Source organism: Taeniopygia guttata, chromosome 8 (genome assembly GCF_048771995.1).
Source record: "Taeniopygia guttata chromosome 8, bTaeGut7.mat, whole genome shotgun sequence".
NCBI lineage: Eukaryota > Metazoa > Chordata > Aves > Passeriformes > Estrildidae > Taeniopygia > Taeniopygia guttata.
The window spans coordinates 16,000,001-16,020,855 of record NC_133033.1 but is presented as its reverse complement, the minus strand read 5'-3'; the positions used below and the strand labels follow the sequence as shown (position 1 = coordinate 16,020,855).

Sequence of the window (20,855 nt, the reverse complement as noted above, 5' to 3'; positions counted from 1 at the left end):
TTTCTGAAATCACGGAAGTATTTAGAAAACGGGGCACTTGGTTGAATGATTTTTCATTTTTCAACACGGCTGGTTAGGTTCTTCAAGCAAAGCAAAACGGGTACCTATTAAAAACTGTTTAAAATGTTGGAGATAAGAATCTCAGCCCATTTACTTTTACAAGATAAATGCGATAGATGGCATGAAATGCTTAGGAAGTTACACTTTGATTTCAGATTTAGGTGGAAGGCTGTGCAGGAAGTATGTGAGCAGCCCTCTCCACTACCAGCAGCAAAATCAGCACCCTACAAGTTTCTGTAATTTCCTGTATTATGGAGCAGTTGGCACCCAGTTCCTAAAGGGTGGGGAGAGGGAGGTCAGCCCTGCTTTCCAGTTGCTCCTGCTGTGCTGTATGTTGTGCACTGGGCTGTTGAAATTGTATGATGGCCCAGACTTTTCTTCTTGCTGCATTAGAAATTGAAAGCAGTGTGTATGTTCCAGGAGAGTATCTACAATCTGGATGTGTATGATACTTGCTGCTGTTGTACCCAGATTTACAGTGGGCAGGTTTTTCCTTTTCTGAAGTGGAAAGTGCTTATCTTGCTGTGTCTTAGAGATTTCAGACTTCCTTCCTACCTTAAGAGATTAAGAATGTCAATCCTGGCTGTCTGATGCTAGGCACTGAGCTGGAGTCCTGGTCTGAGAGAGATGCCTGAATGGCCTGGGAGAATTCCCCATACTCAAGCAGTCAAGGCTGCATTTGAATTTAGGTGCTGTGCTGGGTTTGTATGACAAGCTTTTGATAGCAGGAGGGGCCATGGGGTGGTTCCTGTGAGAAGGCACTAGAAGTGTCCCTTATGTCCAGTCAAGGCAGTACGGGATGGACCCACTGCTGGCCAAGGCCGAGCCCATCAGTGACAGTGGTAGTGACCCTGGGATTATGTAATTGAGGGTATCAAACTGTACCAACTTCAGCCAGAGAGAGGAGAGAGAATGTGTGAGAGCCACAGCTCTGCCCACATCCAGGTCAGCAGAAGGAGGGGCAGGAGGTGCTCCGGGTGCCAGAGCAGATTCCCCTGAAACCCGGGGTGAAGCCCATGGGGAGGCAGCTGTGCCCCTGAGGCCCGGGGAGGCCCAGGGTGGAGCAGCACTCCACCTGCAGCCTCTGGAGGACCCCACACTGGATCCAGGGCATGCCTGAAGGAGTCTGTGACCCCATAAAGGACCTATGCTGGAGCAGTTCATTAAGAACTACAGCCTGTGGGAAGGACTCATGATGAAGAATTTCATGGAAAACTGTCTCCCAGGGGAGGGACTCCACTCTGGAGCAGGTGAGAGTGTGAGTTCTGCCTCTGCAGAGAGAGAAAAGGCAGAGACAACCTGTGATGAACTGACTGCAGTCCTCATAGGGAAAAAGTTAAGCTCAGGAAAAATAGCGGGTGGGGGGAAGGTGTTTTAAGATTTATTTCTTCATTTCTCGTGAGCCTCCTCTGATTTTCCCTCAGTTAAGTCTCTTTTGCCCATTGGTGGGTGATTTCTCCCTATCTTTATTCTGACCTATAAGCCTCTTGTTCCATTTCTCTCCCATGTCCAGCTGAGATGTGACAGAGCAGCTTTTGTTGGCACCAGTTATCCAGGTAGGGTCAGCCCACCACAGGTGCTTTATTTCAGCTTTTTGTCTCTGACAATTTGACCAAAGCTGAGAATCTGTTTTACTGTTGCTGTTATCACTGTTGCACAGAGAGAAAGCCTGACAGGTTTGGAATCACAATAAAAATTGAGCTGTTAGAGAAAATTGAACCAGATGCATTCAGAGCTTCAACTGCTTCATGTTTCTGCTGCCAGGAAACAGCAGCACGTGCTGCCTGCAGCCAGAGCTGCTGTCACAGGGAGCTTGCTTATTATCAGAGCAAACCTGAGCACTTTCCCAATTTTTTTAACTTTCCTTGCATGTACTTTCAGTTCCTTTCCCCTGCCCTCGGGAAAGTGTTAGTTGTGTTGTTCTTAAGTGGAAAGGTACTTGTTAAAATTCTGTCTTAATTCCAGAAGACTTGCAAAGGTGAGATTTTTACCCCTCTTCACTCTGCAGATCTGAACTGCTGCCCTACCCGAAGGTGTTCTCTGCATGCAGGTTAATGAGACCCATCTCCAGACCTGCACCCAGGAACTATGGATCTATATCTGGGACTGTGGTAAATCAAATGAAATAGCAAAGATAATTGTAGCCTTTCACCATATGGGTACTTTGCCTTGATTAACAGTCAAAATTGTTTTGATCTTACTCAAGAGAAAGGCAGTGTAAAAACTTTGTGTTGTTTAGGTATGGTTAGTGCTGTAATTGGAAAATGGGGGATGGCAGAGCCATGGACAAGGATGCAGTTGCAGTTATAAACACACCAAATGAAACTACATCCTAGTTCTTAAGCTTTCCTGAACATTATTAAGTTCTCCGTTAAAATTCACATGATCTCTGACCTGATTAGTGCTGGAAGCTAATTGAATAGGAGAGAGGATTTGTGCCTCCTGCTAAAAAGATTGCAATAGTAAGGAAAAAAACTGTAAGTCATGAGAAATTAGTGATATACATCTCCTTTAAAATACTCTATTTGAGAAGTTAATAGGTGAGGTATAAAAAAGCAAAATGTTAAAAAAAAAAAATTGCAAAATCTTCAAAAAACTGGTGCAGCTAGCATCTGATATGGAAAAATGTATTGATACTTCAAGATCAGATATTGTGTAAGAGAATAGTAAAAGTGATTAAACTACTTTGGGGAGCCTTAACAGATGTATCTGCTGTTTCTAAAAATGCATGAAACCCTGAATATTTGTGGTCTCTCCTCCACAGAAAACATTTTACACTTAAGAGTGGGAACTGCAAGATGAAATGAGAGCGTTATCTCACTGCAATATTTTCATTAGGATTGTGCAAGATAAGCCATTTGCCATAAAACCGGAGGAGGAGCGAGCAGTGGAACCCACGTGTGCTGCAGCAAGGCTGGTAATTAGAATGTAGCCAGGCAAAATCACAAGGGGATATGTAATAAAAGGAAGCTTTAATGCGATTTAAATACCGTGACGGAGTTGCATTCAGTGACAGGCTGGTCCCCGCGAACAGCGGCACAGCCTCCCCCAGAGCCCTGCCCGGCACCGCGGGACCGGCACTGCGGGACTCCTGTGCCACCTCCGGGTGCTCCCAGCTCTGCTCTGGCTGCCTGTGACTGTCCTTTAAAGCATCACGGATTGACTGGCACTGCTGAACTCCTGTGCCATCTCCTGTGTGCTCCCAGCTCTGCTCTGGGCGCTTGTGACTGTCCTTTAAAGCATCACGATTGATTGGCGCTGCTCCTCACACTGTCACTAACAGAAGGCAGGGCAGCTCCCACTTCTGAGGTCCCAGCCCAAGCTGCTCTGTATTCCTCCTGGGAAACAACTTTTTTGAGACTCAATCTCAGTCTCTTCTCCCTCTGCCTTTCTTGTCAGTTCTTGTCTTGGCTCTGAAGGGAATTGTCTCCTTACATCTCTCTCCTTCTGATTGCACTATGTAAAAAAATTGGCATTTTTTCCTTGCATGTCACAAATAGAGAGGCATAATGGTTTCCTTATTTGTAAGACTCTACTTGAACCACACAGTTTTGTTAGTTGAAATTATTCTGTAAAGTAAACATGTAACTAGATGTTTAGTAGAAATTACAATTTCATAAACAGTTTCTGTAAGTTACATATTTTTAATTTGAATATTTAAATTAAGTTGATCTGTTATTTCTGAACGGTCACTCATCAGGTTGGATGTTACCACTGCTGTTGTTGAAGCAATTTGGAAGATAATGGCTTTTCAGAAGACTTCTTTACACTCTAAGAGGATGGAGGCAGGTAATGATACAAGTATCAAATGTGAAAACAAAAAAGATAATCTGGAAAATTGTCAGTGATGGATAATTAGTCTCCAGGGCGTTGTATTTCTAATTGTCCCAGGCTGTGTTTAAACATGTCATCAGGATTAGGGGGAAAACATCTGTTTTCTATAATATTCTAATAAAATAACTTACAGACCTCAGGGTCATTTCCAGCAGCTGTATATAACCAGGGTAGATGACTAATTAAGAGATGATGCAGGTACAGTAATTTGGATACTGGATCTAAGAGTTTCACTGGGACAGAGATTGTATCAAGCAGGCTGATGCAGGTATGGGCTTTACCTGCAGCCTGCTGAGCAACAAAAGCAGCAAAAATGGAAAGCAGCAGCTGAAGCTGGCTGCCTATAACTCATTTACTGCACTCTGCAATAAGCCTTACAAAAAAATTTATGGAGCAGATGGGCAAGAAATGTTCATAGCCTTATGTGCCTTCAACTTTTGGTAAACAGATACAAGTGAACCTATCTCAGGAGTTCCTCACGGAGACTCTTGGGTCATGTAAAAACATAAAATGGGTCTGCTGGGAAAGAATTCTTGAGCTTTGAAACAAAACCATCATGGATGTGGTTAAGAATAGTACTTGTCACAGTTACAGATGTGGCATTTGTTCATCTCAAACTCCTTATAGAAGACCAGGATGATGTAATTAGAGCATCTGGTGCTCCAAGTGAGACTAAATTGAAAGTGCCCCATACCACTTAGGAATAGGGGTGCTCCTGGCAGGGTTGTCAGTAGCCAATGAAGGTGTTATCACTTCACAGTTCTCTGCAAAGCAGGATGGCAGTAGGATCACATTGCCATCATTGCCCATCATTCTGTGGGTGGACTCCTGGGCCATGACCCTGAATCACTCCAAAACTGTATTTGAGCTAATGGATGGAGACATAAGAGAGCAGAATGAGAGGGGCTTTCCTTCCTTTTTCAATCTGTTTGCTAGGGAAGCCTGAAATGGAGCACCAGCACTGCTGCAGGAGCCGTGCCCAGCATTCCTGGGCAAGGGTGGGCACAGGCACCAGGAGCCTCTACATCTCTGCCTTGACTCCTCAGTGTCCTTGCTTCTCCTTACTGGAGAGGACTCAGGAGAGCCAGACCTATGTTTGGGGAAGGTTCAGTGTTGCAGACCAGAGAAGGCAGGGGCTGTAGGCTTTGTGCTGACAATTGGATGCTGCACCCTCCTTGATCTGGGCTTTGGGTGTCTGCAGACCAGGTACATTTCTGGGCACCTGAGCTCAGTGACTTCCTTTAGTGTTTACAGCCTCTCTGAACCTTTATTACAAAAAACACCCTCTCTTTATGATCCAAAATAGCATGAGACTTTGGGTTTTTCCTCTCTTGTACAAACTCAGATTAAAATTATCATGAGAATAAATACTGTTATTTTTCTGTAACATTCAATACATTTTTGATTGATATAAAATTTGAAAGAAACAATGGGCATATATATACACATACCTATTCACACATGCACATCAGATGCAGATAATTTTCAACAGCGATTTCCCACCAACATAAGTGGTTATAAAAATCCCAGATGTTTCTTGCTCTTGAGATGAAAGTCTGAGTTTACCTTGATGGATTGTGATTCATGCTTTTCCCCAGAACAAGCCATTCATTCACTATTTTCATTTCTAACTCCAGTAACTCCACAGTTTTTTATAATTTCTAAAATCAGTGCAAAGGAGAGAAAACATTAATTCTGGGAGCAGTGGTTTCCCTTTATTTGTGCACACAGTTAGCTCTGATGACTGTACTTGAAGACGCCCTGCTCCTTCCTCCCACCTCCTGTCTCTTTAGAGCATTGGCTCTTTGATAGGGGAAGCATCTTAGCTTTGTATCTGTATAGCTTTTGATACTGGGGATTTCATTTGAAGTTTCTTCTTCATAGCATGAATAAATAGCAATCTTATAATGGTTTGTTCTAGGCAACAACAAATGAGTCACGCAAGCAGGCGTGCCATGGTAGGACTGGGGGGAGGGGACAGAAGTTGTCACAGGGATATTCTCAGCCAATTTTGTGCCCTGATTTAATTGTGTGAGAACAGCAGCAGAAGATTTATTTCACTTTGTGTATTTGAGACTATTCGCCATGAGAAGAGAGATGCAGTGTACAGAGCATATAAGTGTGATATGAGAATCCTGTTACTGATGTATGAGAAGAAAAGGCCTGAAGCTCTGCTTTATTATTCTGTAAATATGCTGTGCTAGAGGCTCTTACAGCAAGATGAAAGTAGAGGGGTTTTTTTAATGTTCATTACAAAGGAGTCCTTCTCACACTTGGATGGGTGAATCCCTTTCTCTAACTGTGACTTGGTGTGGTCACTTGTCTGGAGACTCCCCAGAGGTCAGCCCTAATAAAGGTTATCAAATACCAAGAAATTATAAGCATCTCAGTAATCAAAGTCTGCTCCTAAGAAGTGCTAGATGATTTATTTGTCTTCTGGAAACAATAGAGCAAAAACCAAATAAAGGAGGACAATCTTTTCAGTAGAAATACGTAGTAGAAAATATTTTTAAATACTGTTATTAAAATTGTTTTAATTTAAAAATTGGCGAAGTAGTAGCATTGAGGTGCCAAATTTTCCTAATTAAAGAAAGAATTTCAGCTGATCTCATCGGTGACATGAAAATGATGCATGTGAACTACTATGTGCAAAGCTTCCCTGCAAAGATATGCATAACGCTGAATGTTTCATGTGTTCAGTTCTGTACTCAATACTGTACAGCTAATTTCTGGGTGAGTATAAGCTGCTTATGAAGCTAATTATGGTTAAAAGGTACAAGAAAAGATGGCAAAAAAGTAGTAAGTTCACATTACTGAAGTCTTCTTAAGGTCAGTCCTTCCTAGTATCATAGGCAATTTACAATAATAGAAAAAAATCATTAGGGCAGTAATTTAAATAGTAGCAAAGTGCGATTAGAAATGTGGGAAGAGATTTAGGCTTAAAAGGAATATGATATTTATGTAAACTATATATTTTTAAGTTTTTGAACACTAGCTGATTATTTCTTATTTACTGGGGGAAGGCCCTGGTATTATGGTATGGAACAAGGAAGGACTCACACTCTGCCTTACAGCACTGATGCCCTCGGTGGTTGGTTATGGATGCACCTTAAACACTTTGGTGCAGTGTAGCTGAGAGGCCTGTGACCCACTGGAACAGCCCCATCTGGCACAGAGCATCTCTGCCGCCCTGAGGCTCAGGGCAGGGGCAGGGGCAGGGTGAGGGAGGCTGGGAGCTGGGCTGCAGCCAGGTGAGAGGGGCACCCAAGGGGTCCTGCCATGCTGAGCACCTGTGCAGGAGGGACAAGCTGAAAGGAGACAGTGGGGAAAGCCCCCCCCAGCACTGTGGCTCTAAAACTCTCCTTGGAGACAGAGAGATGGAGGTTCAAATCCCTCCAGGCAGAAAAGGGATTGAACATGGATCTCCCACATCCTGGGTCACTGCCCTAATTACTGGGTTAGGGGATAAGAAGGGAATGACAGCAGCTGTGGTGAATCCAACCTCTTATATCTTCGAGGATTTTTTTTCTTTCTGCTGCAAGTGCCTGAAATAAAACATTTTGGATGAAACAAAGCACTTTCCTCGCTGCAAAATGTATGGGATTTTTTTTAGTTTCAGCAAAGAAAACCAGAAAAATATTATTTCCAATTGATCTGATTGTGGGGTTTTTTCTCCCTTAAGTTTCATTCCATTGCTTGAAAGCATAATCAATTATTTGCACAAACCAATTTGTAAATGTTAAAAAACCCAGTTTGGGCTTTGCTGGAGGACATTTGCCTACAAAATCTCAGCCTATACTGGCAGACTGTGACCCCAGTGACAGCAACTTCCAGCAGAGCAGAGCTCACTGAGGTGGTACAATAGGCATGAGCCTGTGACTAGATGGGCATGTGTACACACTACTGGAATACTGAACACTGTAAACATAATTTACACTGTAAATACATATTGACATTGATTTAGAAACTTTAGTAAATGAGAGTCACTATATTCCCTTGATGTCTTTAATTGAAAACAAGTGACAGCTGGTCACATAGTATTCTCTTCAGGTAGTGCAGTTGGGTCCACATTGGAGTGGCCTTTTTTAGGGAAAGATAATGTCTGGTACAATCCTTCCTGTGGCCCATTTTGGATGACTGTTTGGATGCTTGTTCGATGGCTAGACAAGACAGTAGGTCATAGGAGTTCTGACTTAGTATAAGTCACTGGAAGGAGGTGAGGTGTGCTGTGAGGACAGAGCAAGGTCTGTGTCTTCAGGCAGAGAAAAGCTGAGCATCATTATGAAGCTTCCACTAAGTGAAAAAGAAGTATGGACAAGTTTGCCATACTTTTTAAATATTCAGAATTGTGTTTCATTTTTACTACTCATCTGCTGGTTTGGAGTCACCACAGCCAGCATAGTTGTAGGAAGAAAATGTACATGCTTACTCTACTTCTGATATTCCCTTCTTCGGACCATTGTGGATTCCACTGTGTCTGTTAATTGTATTTTATAAATGACATAAATGTACATGGAACATTACAACAGGGAAAATATGACAACAGTAATACTACAGAGCACAATCCCTGCCTCAGGAGCTTCTTATCCAAAGGCCTGAACATATTTGTGATACTTAGGGACAGAGTAGTGTGGAGATGTTATCCACGCTTGGCCTAACATGAGATTTGGGGTTCTGAGAAATGGGCAGGAAGAGGAGCTGAGAATAGACCTGAGCCTCTCCAGGGACAAGACATCTAGGTCTGAGCATCACCCATGAGGTTCTGGTGCTCTGAAAAACTCTTCTGCAAGGTGATAAAGAGGGATTTGGGCCCCTCATTCTAGCTAATGGGAAAAGTTTGGGAGTTGTTTTGGATAAACAAAACTAAGATATGAAAAAATTACATTTAATTTAATTCAAAATGATCACTGAAAAAGCAAACCCCAAAGTATACTTGGCAATTCGCACAGCCTTGTTTAACACTTCTCAGGTGCAGCACAGTTACTCTCACAGGATCAGGCCCTGAGGGGATGCCAAGAAGAGAAATGCTTGAAAGCAACATATGGAAATTGAACACGAAGGAAAAGCTCAAGTGGAGATAGGTGGGTTCAGGAGCTGTCTTCAGGAGAAGGAGCCAAGGCTACGCAGTGGGAAGTGTGCAGAAAATGGAAGTATGTAGAAACTGAAAGGTATTCAGCAGCACTCATGTCAGCATAATCCATGCAGTCATTTCCCCTTGACGAGTGTATGCAGCACATCACAGAGCTGGGCCTGTTGTCAGGAGAAGGCAAAGGCACTGCATACATGTGTGCATGTCATGGACAGCAAGGATGCAAGGGGATGAGGCACGTATGGGGAGAAGCCACTGAGCAGAAGGCTACAAAAGATGAAAGTGCATTCAAGAAGGGCTGGTATTTTTTGTGATAAAACTGACCAGTTGTTCATAATTAAAAATATGTTTCCCCAAGGTCACTTGAATTTTTTTGCCAGGATCACAAAGCTGTTCTAATCTCCACTGGTGTTCAAGCTTGAATTAAATGTCTGCTGACATCTGCCAGGGTAAGTATCTTTGTTTTCTCCTCCCACCCCTTACAGGAAACTTGCTTCATCTGGAAGAATTTAAGTTCTAGAAGGCCCCAATTCCCAGAGGAGGAAGAGATTTGGGGCACAGTAAAACTCCTGCAAGATCTTGGTATCCCATAGAAAGCCAATATCTGTCTGATCCAACTTTCCATAGACCTTGTGCTGGTAAATGTCCCACTGTCTTCCTGATGTGCCAGTGCATCAGTGAGGTTTGAGTCCTGTCAGGGACACAGAAGTGACAGCTGCTTTATCTGTGTGCAATGAGCTACTCAGGAAGGACAGACCACATTTTAGCTCTCTCAGACCAAAAAATGCTTTGTGTTTTTGAATCTTTGAGCTATTGATTTTCCCCCCCAAGTTAAACCTTTTCCAGGAAGTCTTCCATACTCATATCTCTTCCCCTTTAAAATTATACATGGTGTTGCTTATGGCAAACAGTTCACCCAATTCTGCAAATCTTTAAACATTGATCTCCCCCCTCCCAAAGTTTCAATTGGACTTGTAGTACCTTTTTATCCCAAATCACCTCAACTCTATGAGGGCTGCTGTACAAATTTAAAATTTCACCTTGCCTTACTGGATTTTTATTAGCCATAATTTATTGTTATTGCCTGACATCCTACTCAGCCAGAGCATTTGTTGTGACACTGGAGGGTGTATGATTAACTTAAGCATCATGGACTTGCTCAAACCTTTTTGCTTTCCTGCAGGTGGGAGTTAATTGTGGTCCCTGTTGGGTTACATCTCCTGGCAGCCTTTGTGCCTGTCGTGTTACTTCTCTCTGGAGGCTGGTGGATGGAGTGTGATGTCACTCACCTGCATGCCTGCTCTTCAGTGGCAAGGGTTAAAACCTGGAGAGGCTGTCACAGGTCTCCTTAGTTAAAGGGACAGCTGGAGTCACCACCACATCTGGGCTGCGGTTTTGTGACATTTTCCTGGACACTGAGTCCTTGTTGCTTTTTGGGAGAGGGGGAAGACTGAGAGAGACCACTTCACTGTTTGTATCCAGTATGATTTTTGTGAGCAAATTGTCAGGATAGGCAATTGTCTCTTTATCCAAGTCCAAGGGATATCTGAGTCCAAGACAGCTGATGACATTATATTGGGCATTCATTTTAGAACTGCTGAGCCCACAGAAATCAATAGTTTTCCATTATCAGGTCCGGCTGGGTCACTAGTCTGTCAATGAGCTGTTACAATTGCTGTACAAGGGTGAACCTGACCAGTCAATTGCTGCTGACAAAAGGAAAACACGCTGACAGCCACTGGAACAAGCCAGAACACAGATTTGCACTTCAGTTTACCATCTGAGAAGGCTGGGAGCAGGGCCTTTTCCAAGATGTAGGGCACGCACTGTGGGAAAAGAGGCCCCCTTTCCCCCTCCCTGCCACACGTCAGACAGGCCTTCCCTGCCCAGGGAATTAAGGTTTGTTTCTGTAGTCCCAAACACCAGAGAACTCACTACGTGAAGATGAAGGTACCACCTTCCCCAGCACTGTATTTTCCCAACCAGAAAGGGATGTGCTGTAAGGGACTGCTCTGCCAGCAAGGCCAGAGGAGCAGCCTTTAGCCTGCAGTGAGCACTGCTGAGGGATGTGGGCTCAGGGCTTCTTGGCCATGGCAGGAATGCAGATGATAGGGTTAACTCCATTTCCTCTCTATGTTTTACCACTGACTTCCTATCAAATTTGAGAGCAAAGCAAAAATAAATATTTGGAAATTATCCCAATATTATGATTTTTAATTTTCAATTTTATTAACTTCTTTCAAGTGTTAAATCCTGACCGTTTTATTTATGCCTCCGGTCGTCTGTTTGATTCTCACAGAAGTCAATATTCACTTGTGCTCCATCATCAAACAAAAAACTGGTAATCAACTTTATCACTGGAAGCCAACTAGCTGGGTTTTAAAAAATACACTACCCAAAAGAAAGATCATTTGCTTTAAATGAGAGGAGAGGGAAGTCCTTTTAACAGAGAAGAGCAAACCTTCCTTTACTGGTAATTAGAAGCACCAGTCTTATATGACTTGCAGCATTTGGTAGCTCAAGCCGCGTCAGATCTCTTACAGCATTAATTAAAAAGAATTTATGTTTTTTTAATAAAATGCTTCATGTTTTAGCCCCTTCTCGTCCTCCTTCCAAATGTGATTATGGGGGCTGAAGGGAATTCAGGTTAATATGTTGACACACTTAACAATGCGGGGTCATGTAGCACAATCCGCTCGGCTGGTTCGGCGCGGCGCGGCCCCTGACAGGTCCCATCAGCCGCTGCCCTAAAGGCAGAGGCGAGGGGAGGATTTTAATTACTGCGCTGAGCGCGAGTTTGCCAGCATTAAATTGAGACATAATTAGGCCCCCGAATTTTAATAATTGTCCTAGCTAATTGGGCAGACAAGTACGCTCTGCAGCGTGGCGTGATTAGATAATTAGTGTTTCCAAATGACAAAATTGAGCTCTCGATTGCAGATTCCAGATGCGGGTGGGGGAGCGGGCGGCTCCGTGCGCGGGCAGAGCCGAGCCGAGCGGGCCGGGGGAGCGGGGCCGTGGCCGGGCGAGGATCCCGGCGGGGAGCCGGGAGCGGGGACAGCAGCGGGGCCGCGGCCGCGGCGTTGGGGCTCCTCCCGGGCGCCCGAGGCGCGTGTACCCGCACGACGCGGCGTAAGGCGAGTGACCCGGCGGCGCTAATTGACCGCCACAGCCCGAGGACAGGGCGGCGGGAGCGGCGGCCGCGGGAAGGACGGCGGGACGGCGGGACGGACCCGCCTCGGCGGGCGCCGCACCGGCAGCGGCGGGGCCGCCAGGGGGCGCCGCTCCCGCGCGGCGGCGGCTCCGCGCCCGCTGCTGCCCGCGCTGCGCGGCCCTCGGCAGGGCCTGGCCCTCGGCACCGCAACCACCGCGGCGACTACCGCGGCTACCACCGCAACAACCACCGCAACAGCCACCGCGGCTACCGTAAGTACCGTGACCAAGTACCGCTCCCGCCGCCGCGCCCGGCCCGGCCCTGCCCTGGCTGTGCCCGCCCCGCATCCCGGCGCTGAGGCGGGCATGGCCGCCCCGCCAGGCTCCCTGGCCCCTCACAACCTGCTGGGGAGCCTCGCTAACGAGAGAGGTCGATAGATTCATTATCCCTGGCAAATGTATATAAATCGGTATGTCCGCCGAGCTAGAGCGGGGACTCGGAGGCTGCAGACACTGCCCCGGCAGCCACGGCGCTGCAGCCGGCGGCGAGGTAGCGCCGGCGGGGCTCGCAGGTGCCACCCTGCCGCCACCGATACCTGCGGGCTGCGGCTTCCGCCTGGAAATAAAAAAATTATTCCCATTTTTAAAAAATCATTTTAATGATACAACCGAGCGCGTAAGTATTTTTATTAGGAAAAAAAAAAAGAAAAAGAAAAAAAAAAGAAAAAAGAAAAAAGGCTGTAGGCGCAGAGGGCGCTGGGGTAAATCGTAGCGGAGCGGCGATGCCGGGGCCCGGCCCCGTCCCGGCCCGGCCACTCAGGTGAGCGGCACCGCGGGCCTCGCTCCGTGCCGCGGGCAGCCCCGCCAGGCTGCGGACCCTGCCGGCTGGGGACTTGCTCTTGTTTGTTATTATTCTCTTTATTTTCTCTGCGAAGAAGCAGACGTTTTCATGCGGCAATATAAAGCTGGATCGCTAATAATCGAAAGTTAAAATGAAACGCTTCACTAGGAAGCATTTCACGCAGCTGGTGCAAAATCGCAAGGTCTTTCACTCTTATTGGTTATCTACGGGAAAGGAAAAACAGTTTTATGATTTTTTTCCTCTGTGTGTTAGTACTGTCATCAAAATAAAGATGCTTTTCCTACTTCAATGGTTTTTTCACTACATCCTAAGGGCTTCTTGGCTTTAAAGGTCTAGTAATTTTTGCTAATATATCAAGATTTTAACTCTTGACTATTTAATAAATCAACTCCAGATGTATTGTACAGTATTTATATACTTATTTTCAGAGATACATTCTGGCTCAGTAGATTGCTGTCTCACCATTTCAATGCTTCAAAGCGACAGTCAGCGATTGTCAGCTCTGAAGACAAGGTTAGCTCACAGAAGCAAGATGTGTTGTTTAAAACGCTGATTTATAAAAGTGTGACAATCTATATATCTTTCAGGTCGAATTGCATGTATTATATGATCAGAAATACATAGAGGATTAATCTGCCGGTGCTTATTTTAAAGCATCATGTTGTCTCTAAAGGTTCCAGAGACATAGCGGAGCAGAAGCCAGAAGGTGCATCTTCGCACCCACCCCAGCCTGGAGAAGCTGTGGCAAAGCAATCCTACCCCGATAACAAACCCCCAAGACCTAACCCTCACTGCAGCCTTGCTGGGAGCGGTAAGCATCCTGTCCTGCCCATGGTGAAAAGCACTTCCTGCGAGCCAAATAGATGCCTGCTCATTTTAAAAAATCTTTTCTGACTTTGACGGGCTCTGAACCAGCAGGTGACACATCCGCGGGCCTATGAGCCTCCGAGGGTGTTGCTTTCCCATAAGTGGTTGCTTTCTGAGAAGCTTCAGTAGCCTCTGTGCCAAGGGGGCTCTGGGGGCTGGTGGGGGTGTGCTCCTGCAGGCTCCGTTTGCCACCCTCCCACCGGCCTGCAGGTACGCTTTCCTATTCATAGGTAGGCTTGTGGTACTCATATGAAGGTCACATCCACCTCCAAGTTTGTGGTTAATCAAGCCTACTTGATGAAGTTGAACAATTTAATCAGTGCCTGATGCAGCCTTGGATATAGCTGTGGTATATAAAATTGTCTTCAAATCTAAAGCAGTCGTCGCAGGCTAGATGGGGGAACTAACAACACAGTGGTGGTTCCTGCCCTGATCCTGGGAGAAATGCTGTGCAGCTGCATCCCAGTGCAGCCATAGGAGCGCAGCAGCTGGACTGGCGTGTGGCCATTTCAAGGCCAAGGTGGGGCTCCTATTCCCTCGTACATTTACTAACCAGGTTACAGCCTGGGTGTGCATCCCTTAGCAACCCTTGCCAGGGACGCTTTCCGTCTGCTTGGTGAGAGGGCTGGTAGTGTCCTCTTCCTTCGAGGACACTATCAGGCAACTGTGCTGCCGCTTGTGCGCAGAGATTTTGTGATACAGTGGCAGGACAATGGGAACTGAAGGCCACTCAAATGTGGCACCGAATGGCACTCTATGAGTTTGTCCTGTTTCTTGAAGGAAACATGCTCCACCCATGCTTCACGCCCTGCCCAGCCTGCTGCTTCATCTACAGGTGTAGAAGGAGGGTGGGGTTTTATGGTTAAGATGTTACTGTCTTGGGACCTTTAGTTTATAACGTTGCATTGCAATTCCAAGTTAATACAACGATTCTGATGAGTTGGAAGTGCCGAAAATGGTATCCCCGTCCTGCCTGATGGCTTCTTGGTCAAGCCTGGGCTGTATTTATTGCTTCACAAATGGTAGCTGAGTTTGCCAGGTTTTAAGATCTTCCCTGGGGTGACAGTGCTGACTGCCCACGCTGGAATTGGCAAGTAGAGTTGAAGTTACTTGCTTTATGAGTAATGTGGTAATTTGTTTTCTGAGTACCAGTTCGATGAAATAGCTTTGTTTTTTGGGGGTTTTTTTTCTGTTTGTTTGTTTGTTTAACGAGTTTAATGGTGCTTAAAACAAGTAAAATTGGACTTTAAATAGGGTATTTGTTTTAGTAGTTTAATTGAAGTGTCTCCAGTTGTTAGTGTTTAGTATAATCTCCTTATGGGGCAGGCAGCTGTAAAAGTAGGAAAGCACTTTAAACTAGTAAAAGAGTTTTCACAGTCGCTTCCTCAACGAGGCGCCGTCTTGCTTTTCCCCTGGTGTTAACACGACTGCAGCCCCGCTTCGGCCGGAGTGTCCGGGCACCTGCCCGGGGAAGCGCCCGGCCGGAGGAGGAGGTGCCGGCTGCCGCCGCTTGTCCGGCAGCTCCAGGCCTTGCCGGGGCACGTCTGCGTTCCTGCCCAGGGCTTTCGGCTGTCCCCGCCGTGGGGACCCCCCAGCACCGGCCGGAGCACACCCCGGGGCGGCAGCGAGGACACCAAAGGAGCCGTCGGTGGCGAGAAGGGGCGGACAAACAAGCGCCGGGCTACCGAACGCGGCGCTCCGCCGGCGACTTTTTAGGCGCTTTCAAGGAAAAGTGACAGGGCAATCATCTCCTCGGCTCGGCTGCGGATTGGGAGGGTGGAATCTTGCTAACAGCTCGTGTATCTGTATATTTAATTGCGACCTGGCTGCATGTTCCTGTTGGAGAAGGATGCAGATCACAAGCGAAGCTATAAAAACGCGGTTGACAAGCCCGGGAAAGGGGTAACTGACAGATGAAACGAGAGGCAGCGCGGAGCTAACTGGCAAACGCATCGCTACGGAGTCAGATCCCTTCTGAGAGGAGGAGTAGTTTGTTTTATTCCGGTGCTCCAGAGTTCAGTCTCCTATCGGTGTGATGGCGTAGAGAGGAGCTAAGGTGCCCTGTTTAGGATACAAACATGCAGATTAGATCAGACTTCAGACACCGTGTTTCATTCGAGATTTTGGACAGTCAGAGGAACAAACCAGGCTTCTCCCACCGACGAAAATACGGAATTTTCTTTTAATGACTTAAGGAGATTAAAACTTGTTGAAACACAACTCTTGTGCATACGGATTTAGTGAGCTCTCGGGATTTGACGGAGTCGGGAGCTGGGGTCCAGAGCTCAACGCCACCGTTGTGCAAGGCTGGGGCGCTGGTAGTGTATCAACCCGGCTCCCGTTTTCTTCACTTTTGTGTTACTTTAAGTTTTCAATGAGGCTGGTGTAATTACGAGGCGTTTAACTTTTTGCCAGGCTCTTTCATTATGGCTTTTCATTTGCACCTCTCTTTTAAGAGATGTAATAACATTCACAGTCAGGGGCAAATCCTGTTAATGAACAAATTAAAGTTCAAACAGTTATTCAAGTTCACAGCCCCGCTCGCTGCTCCTTTTAATAAGAGTTATACATGTTACTTTCTCTCGGGATCACTCCCCCTTTTATTACTTTTTAAGCTTTTCATAAGCACTAGCGGGCTATGCGAGCAGCTCCCAGCCTCTAAAGAGCCCACAAATCCTGAATGGAGCCCTAATCCGACCTTAATTTGGCAACTTTTGTAAAAAACATAAAAGCTCGGGTGCCACCCGTGTGCGCTCAGATTATAATGTCGCAAGGAACAAGCCGGGGGAAGGCCCCCTCTATCCGGCACCCACCTATGTGAGTTGGTTCTCTCGCCTCAGGAGCTGTGCAAAAAGCCTCTGTGAGTGCCTCATGGGTACCGGGAGAGAAATTAAGATCGATACCCTGGGAATTCCCACCCCCTCCCACGATAGCTCTCCCGGGCTCTGCTGGGCGTGGGCTGCCGGGGCAGTCGGTGCCCCAGCCCGTCCCGCAGCGCTGCCCCTGGGCCGGCTGCCTGCCTCAAGTGCCAGCAACGTGCACTTAAAAAAAAAAAAAAAGAAGATAAATTCTTGCGCTCTTCCGTTCTTCCCGCCCCCTGGCCCCTCTTCTCTTTTTTCAGACCTTCCGCGATTAGAGTGTGTGCACTCGCCTCGGTATTTGCATAACACGAATCTGAATTCCCCTTGTCAAGGGCTGCCCGGCCCAGGGCAGCCGCGAGTCCCGGTGGGACCGGGCGGGGAGCGGGGCGGCTCCTCCCGCGGGGCCGGGGCAGGGTCCAGCAAAGCCCGGGGGGTTTGACACAGGTTCAAGGCAGTGCCGGTGCAAACGCGCTGTCTATGTACAAATAGAGGAGATCACACTCCCCATTATCTACCTCCTGGCGAGCGTTTGATTTGTGACATCAAAAGCTTATCAAGGCAAGCTCACAAAAAAAAAAAAAAAAGGGGGGGGGGGGAGAAAAAGGTACCTCTTCATGGAGGGAGATCCCTGCGGTTTGGGTGATGCAGGGGAGGGAGGAAGGGGCCGGTGTTTTCGAAAGGCCGCCGGTGGCAGGGAGGCGATTCCCTCCCCGGCCGTGTCCCCGCGGGCCGGGCGGCGGGGCCGGTGCGGGGTGCCGCGGTGCGGGCGCTGCCGCGGGCGCGCAGAGCAGCGGGCGGGCGGGCTGGCCCCGGCGGACGGCTGGAGGGAGGCCCTGATTCCTCGCAGCCATCCACACAGAAGTGGTTTGATATAATCACCATGACAACTGCCGCCTATAAGCATACAAATAATAGAGATGAAATGGACAAAAGATTAGCATGCCATGAAAAGTACAATAAGTTTCTTATTTAGCATTTAGATAACTGTCTTTCCTTCGAAGCAGGCTTCAAAGTTGAACCCAGTTTAGACCAAGAGGATTAATTCTTTCTCCCGCATGCTTCATTGAATCTCTCATTACCAAACTTTGTCTGTATTGATGTAAGATTTGATTGAAGATTAGAGCATTTAGCAAATCTTGCTTTTCTGCATGTATCAGGCCTTTTCAAGCGCAGACCGCGCTGCCCAGTGGTCAATACCCTTACTTTTATCCAGTGTCTGCTTCATTTAAACTTAATCAACTCCCTCAATGAACTGGAACAGGGAAACGTCCCTGAGGTAAGAATGTTGTGCTTTTCTTAGATAATTCTTTGCTCCCTCTCCCAATCCGCTGGCGTTAAACCTAAAATTGCTCTCTGATGAACTTAATCAATATGATAATGACAATTGGGGCTGAATGGCTCGGCCTGCGCTCAGCACGGACAACGTAGACGGCTGTGCCCATTACCCAAAAGCAACTTCTCCTTTCTCGCCTCTCCTTTTGTGTGCACTTCTCCCACCTTTCTTTCTCTCTCCCCCTCTTCCCACCCCCTCCCCCCCGTGACACCGAGCGCTGTTCACGCTGGAGAATGATGCTTCTTTGTGCGGCAGGAGGACTCGTATGTCACCGCCCGGAGGAGCGGAGCGGAGCGATTGGCCGGGTGAATTATCTGCCTTGTTGCAGTGAATTATTTGCGCTGTTTCCTTTCCCAGTCAACAAGTTTCTGAGGTATGGCGCAGATCAATCAAAGCTGACAGAGCGCATGTGAAGCTTTTACTGTGTAAATCTGGACCTCTTGTCCCGGCTTCGTTGGCACTGGCATCTGTATATCATTTTTATACTGCTACCAGTAGAGCAATTTCAAAAGTATTTGCAAGGAAAATGGATGTCCCCATCTGTTCCTGGAATCATAAATGTGCCACTTTCGGAGGGTTTTCACTGGTAATCATATCTTTAATGATGAACAAACTTGTGATATATACCTTTCCATAAAATGGGGTTTTCTTCACTTTATTGTGATTGGCTGGGATAAATAGCTTTTCCATATGTTAGGAAGATAAAACATAAGATTACCAGACCTCGTTTCTTTGATCATAAACAAAAGAAACAATTCGCTTTAAACAGAAACAACTGCAGAATTAAATTGTATTAATAAGCTATCGATGGGCCAGGAGGTAAACAACAGTCTCCATAGAAAACACAGCTGGCTTAAAATACGAATAGTCAAGTCAGTCCTCGCTATTCGGATGACCTTAATGCAGACGTGGAATTTAAATACTCGATGCTAATTTTAATTTTGATTTTCTTAAATTTGTCTTGTCTTTTAAATATTTTTTATTTCCTCTAGCTTGACTTTGAATTTCCTTAAGTGCCAGAGCGAGGATACGGTGCTGGATAGTGCATTGCCATGCAGTATATTTAGAAAACAGCTGGAAGAGAAAATGTCCTCAGGAATCCGGACTGTTTTGTTGTAAATGTCCCTCCAGTCCTGGCACTGCAAACGTAAACGCTCGTTCTACAGACGTGCAGAGCGCTACCTGGGAGCGCTGGGTAAGGGTGGGCTCGGGGAGCCACTGCTCACCCCAGGGCACTCCTCAGCAGCTTTGCGAGTGTCCAGGACAACGAGAGGTGCCGTGGCCAGGGCTGCCCGGCGGCGGGACTGCTCTCCGCCCGGGGGAACCGGGGGCTGCCCCCATTTCGGTGGGACAGCCCCCCCCGCCCGGGGCCGCGCAGTCCGCGCCCGTGGGAGCCGGTGCCAGCGGCGGCTCGGGTGGCACCGACAGTGCACTCCCCTCCCGGGAGCGACAACAGCACCCTCAGACCCACTGCCCGCTCCCCGCAAGGAGGGACGGGGGATGCTAAACGAGGTCTTGTCCGCTGGGGCTTGGCCCTTCGGGGGTGGGGACAGGGTTCCCGGGGCAGGCCACGCCGAAGGGACATCCCCGCCTGGCTGTCACGCAGGGAGGGAGCCCCAGCGGCACCGGAACAGCGCCGGGATCGCTCCGCTCCGCGCCTCGGGGCCCCCGCGCCCGGCCCCGGTCCCGACGGCCGCATCCCCAACCCCTCGTGTGCTCCGCGGCCGGGCAGCTCTGCCCGCTCCCCAGACGGCAAAGGGGGCAATGGCCACGGCACCGCGATGCGAGGAGACGCCTCCCAGCCCCTTCCTCCCGGCCCTGTCCTCGGTGGGCTCAGAGGGCGGGTCGCACAGAGAGCAGGGCCGGGGCAGCCTCCAAGGGCGGGGCTTCCCGCCCATCCTCCCACCCACCCGCGGCCGAGGGCTGAGTCCGTGTCGGTGGGCGGGACAGCGGAGACGTTAACGTCTCCTAAGGCCGGAATAGACCATTAAATCATCTATCTGCCCGACCTTCCGCATTACAGGGCCGTATTATTCCATCCAGTCCTAAGGCATTAAGCAACTAATTTGTGTTCATGAGTAAAATTTGCCCACAACAGTCTCTTGAGGGTTTCGAGAGACGGAGATTTTGCTCTTGTCCCGAAGAGTTTGTTGTGGCAGTTAACCCTCGGTTAAGGGATGAGCTCGTTTCCATGACACGCTGCCCTTGTTTAAATCACTCCCAAATGCCAGGCTTTTATTTTGGAACCTACTAGTCCCGTTGTTGCAACTGTGGCCACCTCGGCTTTCCCCTTCCTTTGACACAGGTGTCGTGCCTGGTGTTAGCACAGATGAGAGCCTGGCCCCTCCTCGGGCTTCCTGGGGTCTCCTGAAGCATCTGGAGCTTGCCTGGTGACTGCCACAAGGAAGAGTCCCAGCACTTCCAGCTGGGTAGGCCAATGGGGCATACCATTTAAAAAGCACTGCGCCTAAGCCTCTCTTACTGCGAAATCACGGGCCAACACACCCTTCTGACCAAGCCAACACACAACGGGAGAAGGACGAAGTGCCTTCTTGAGAAGCTCTGCTCTCTCCACCGGCCAGGCAAAGCCTGAAGGTGCCTGCCTGGATGCGGGTGGTTGCAGTGCTCTGGGCTTGGAGTATTCGTGGAAGAGGAGAATATTTTATCTGTTGATCACCTAGGGCTGAAAAGATTTTATTTCTCTAGTAAATGGTTGCTGCCCTCTGTCCTAGGGCAACGCTGTTGGCGGGCACACCGCAGCACGATGAAGACAGCCCCACTTCAGAGGAGCAGGTC

At 47.8% G+C, this 20,855-nt stretch overlaps 1 protein-coding gene across 1 annotated transcript in view; it reads left to right on the top strand.

The window, feature by feature from the left end:
* The first annotated feature begins 859 nt into the window (after positions 1-859).
* The window catches only part of LOC140684651 (uncharacterized), a 24,770-nt gene continuing 4,774 nt past the window's right edge, over positions 860-20,855 (top strand). Inside the window, exons 1-5 of the mRNA XM_072932980.1 lie at positions 860-921; positions 2,069-2,171; positions 11,911-12,409; positions 13,672-13,809; positions 20,792-20,855. The exon at positions 20,792-20,855 is cut by the window's right edge and continues 24 nt beyond it. Coding sequence (XP_072789081.1) covers positions 860-921; positions 2,069-2,171; positions 11,911-12,409; positions 13,672-13,809; positions 20,792-20,855 — 866 coding nt within the window. The remainder of the gene's footprint in view (positions 922-2,068; positions 2,172-11,910; positions 12,410-13,671; positions 13,810-20,791) is intronic.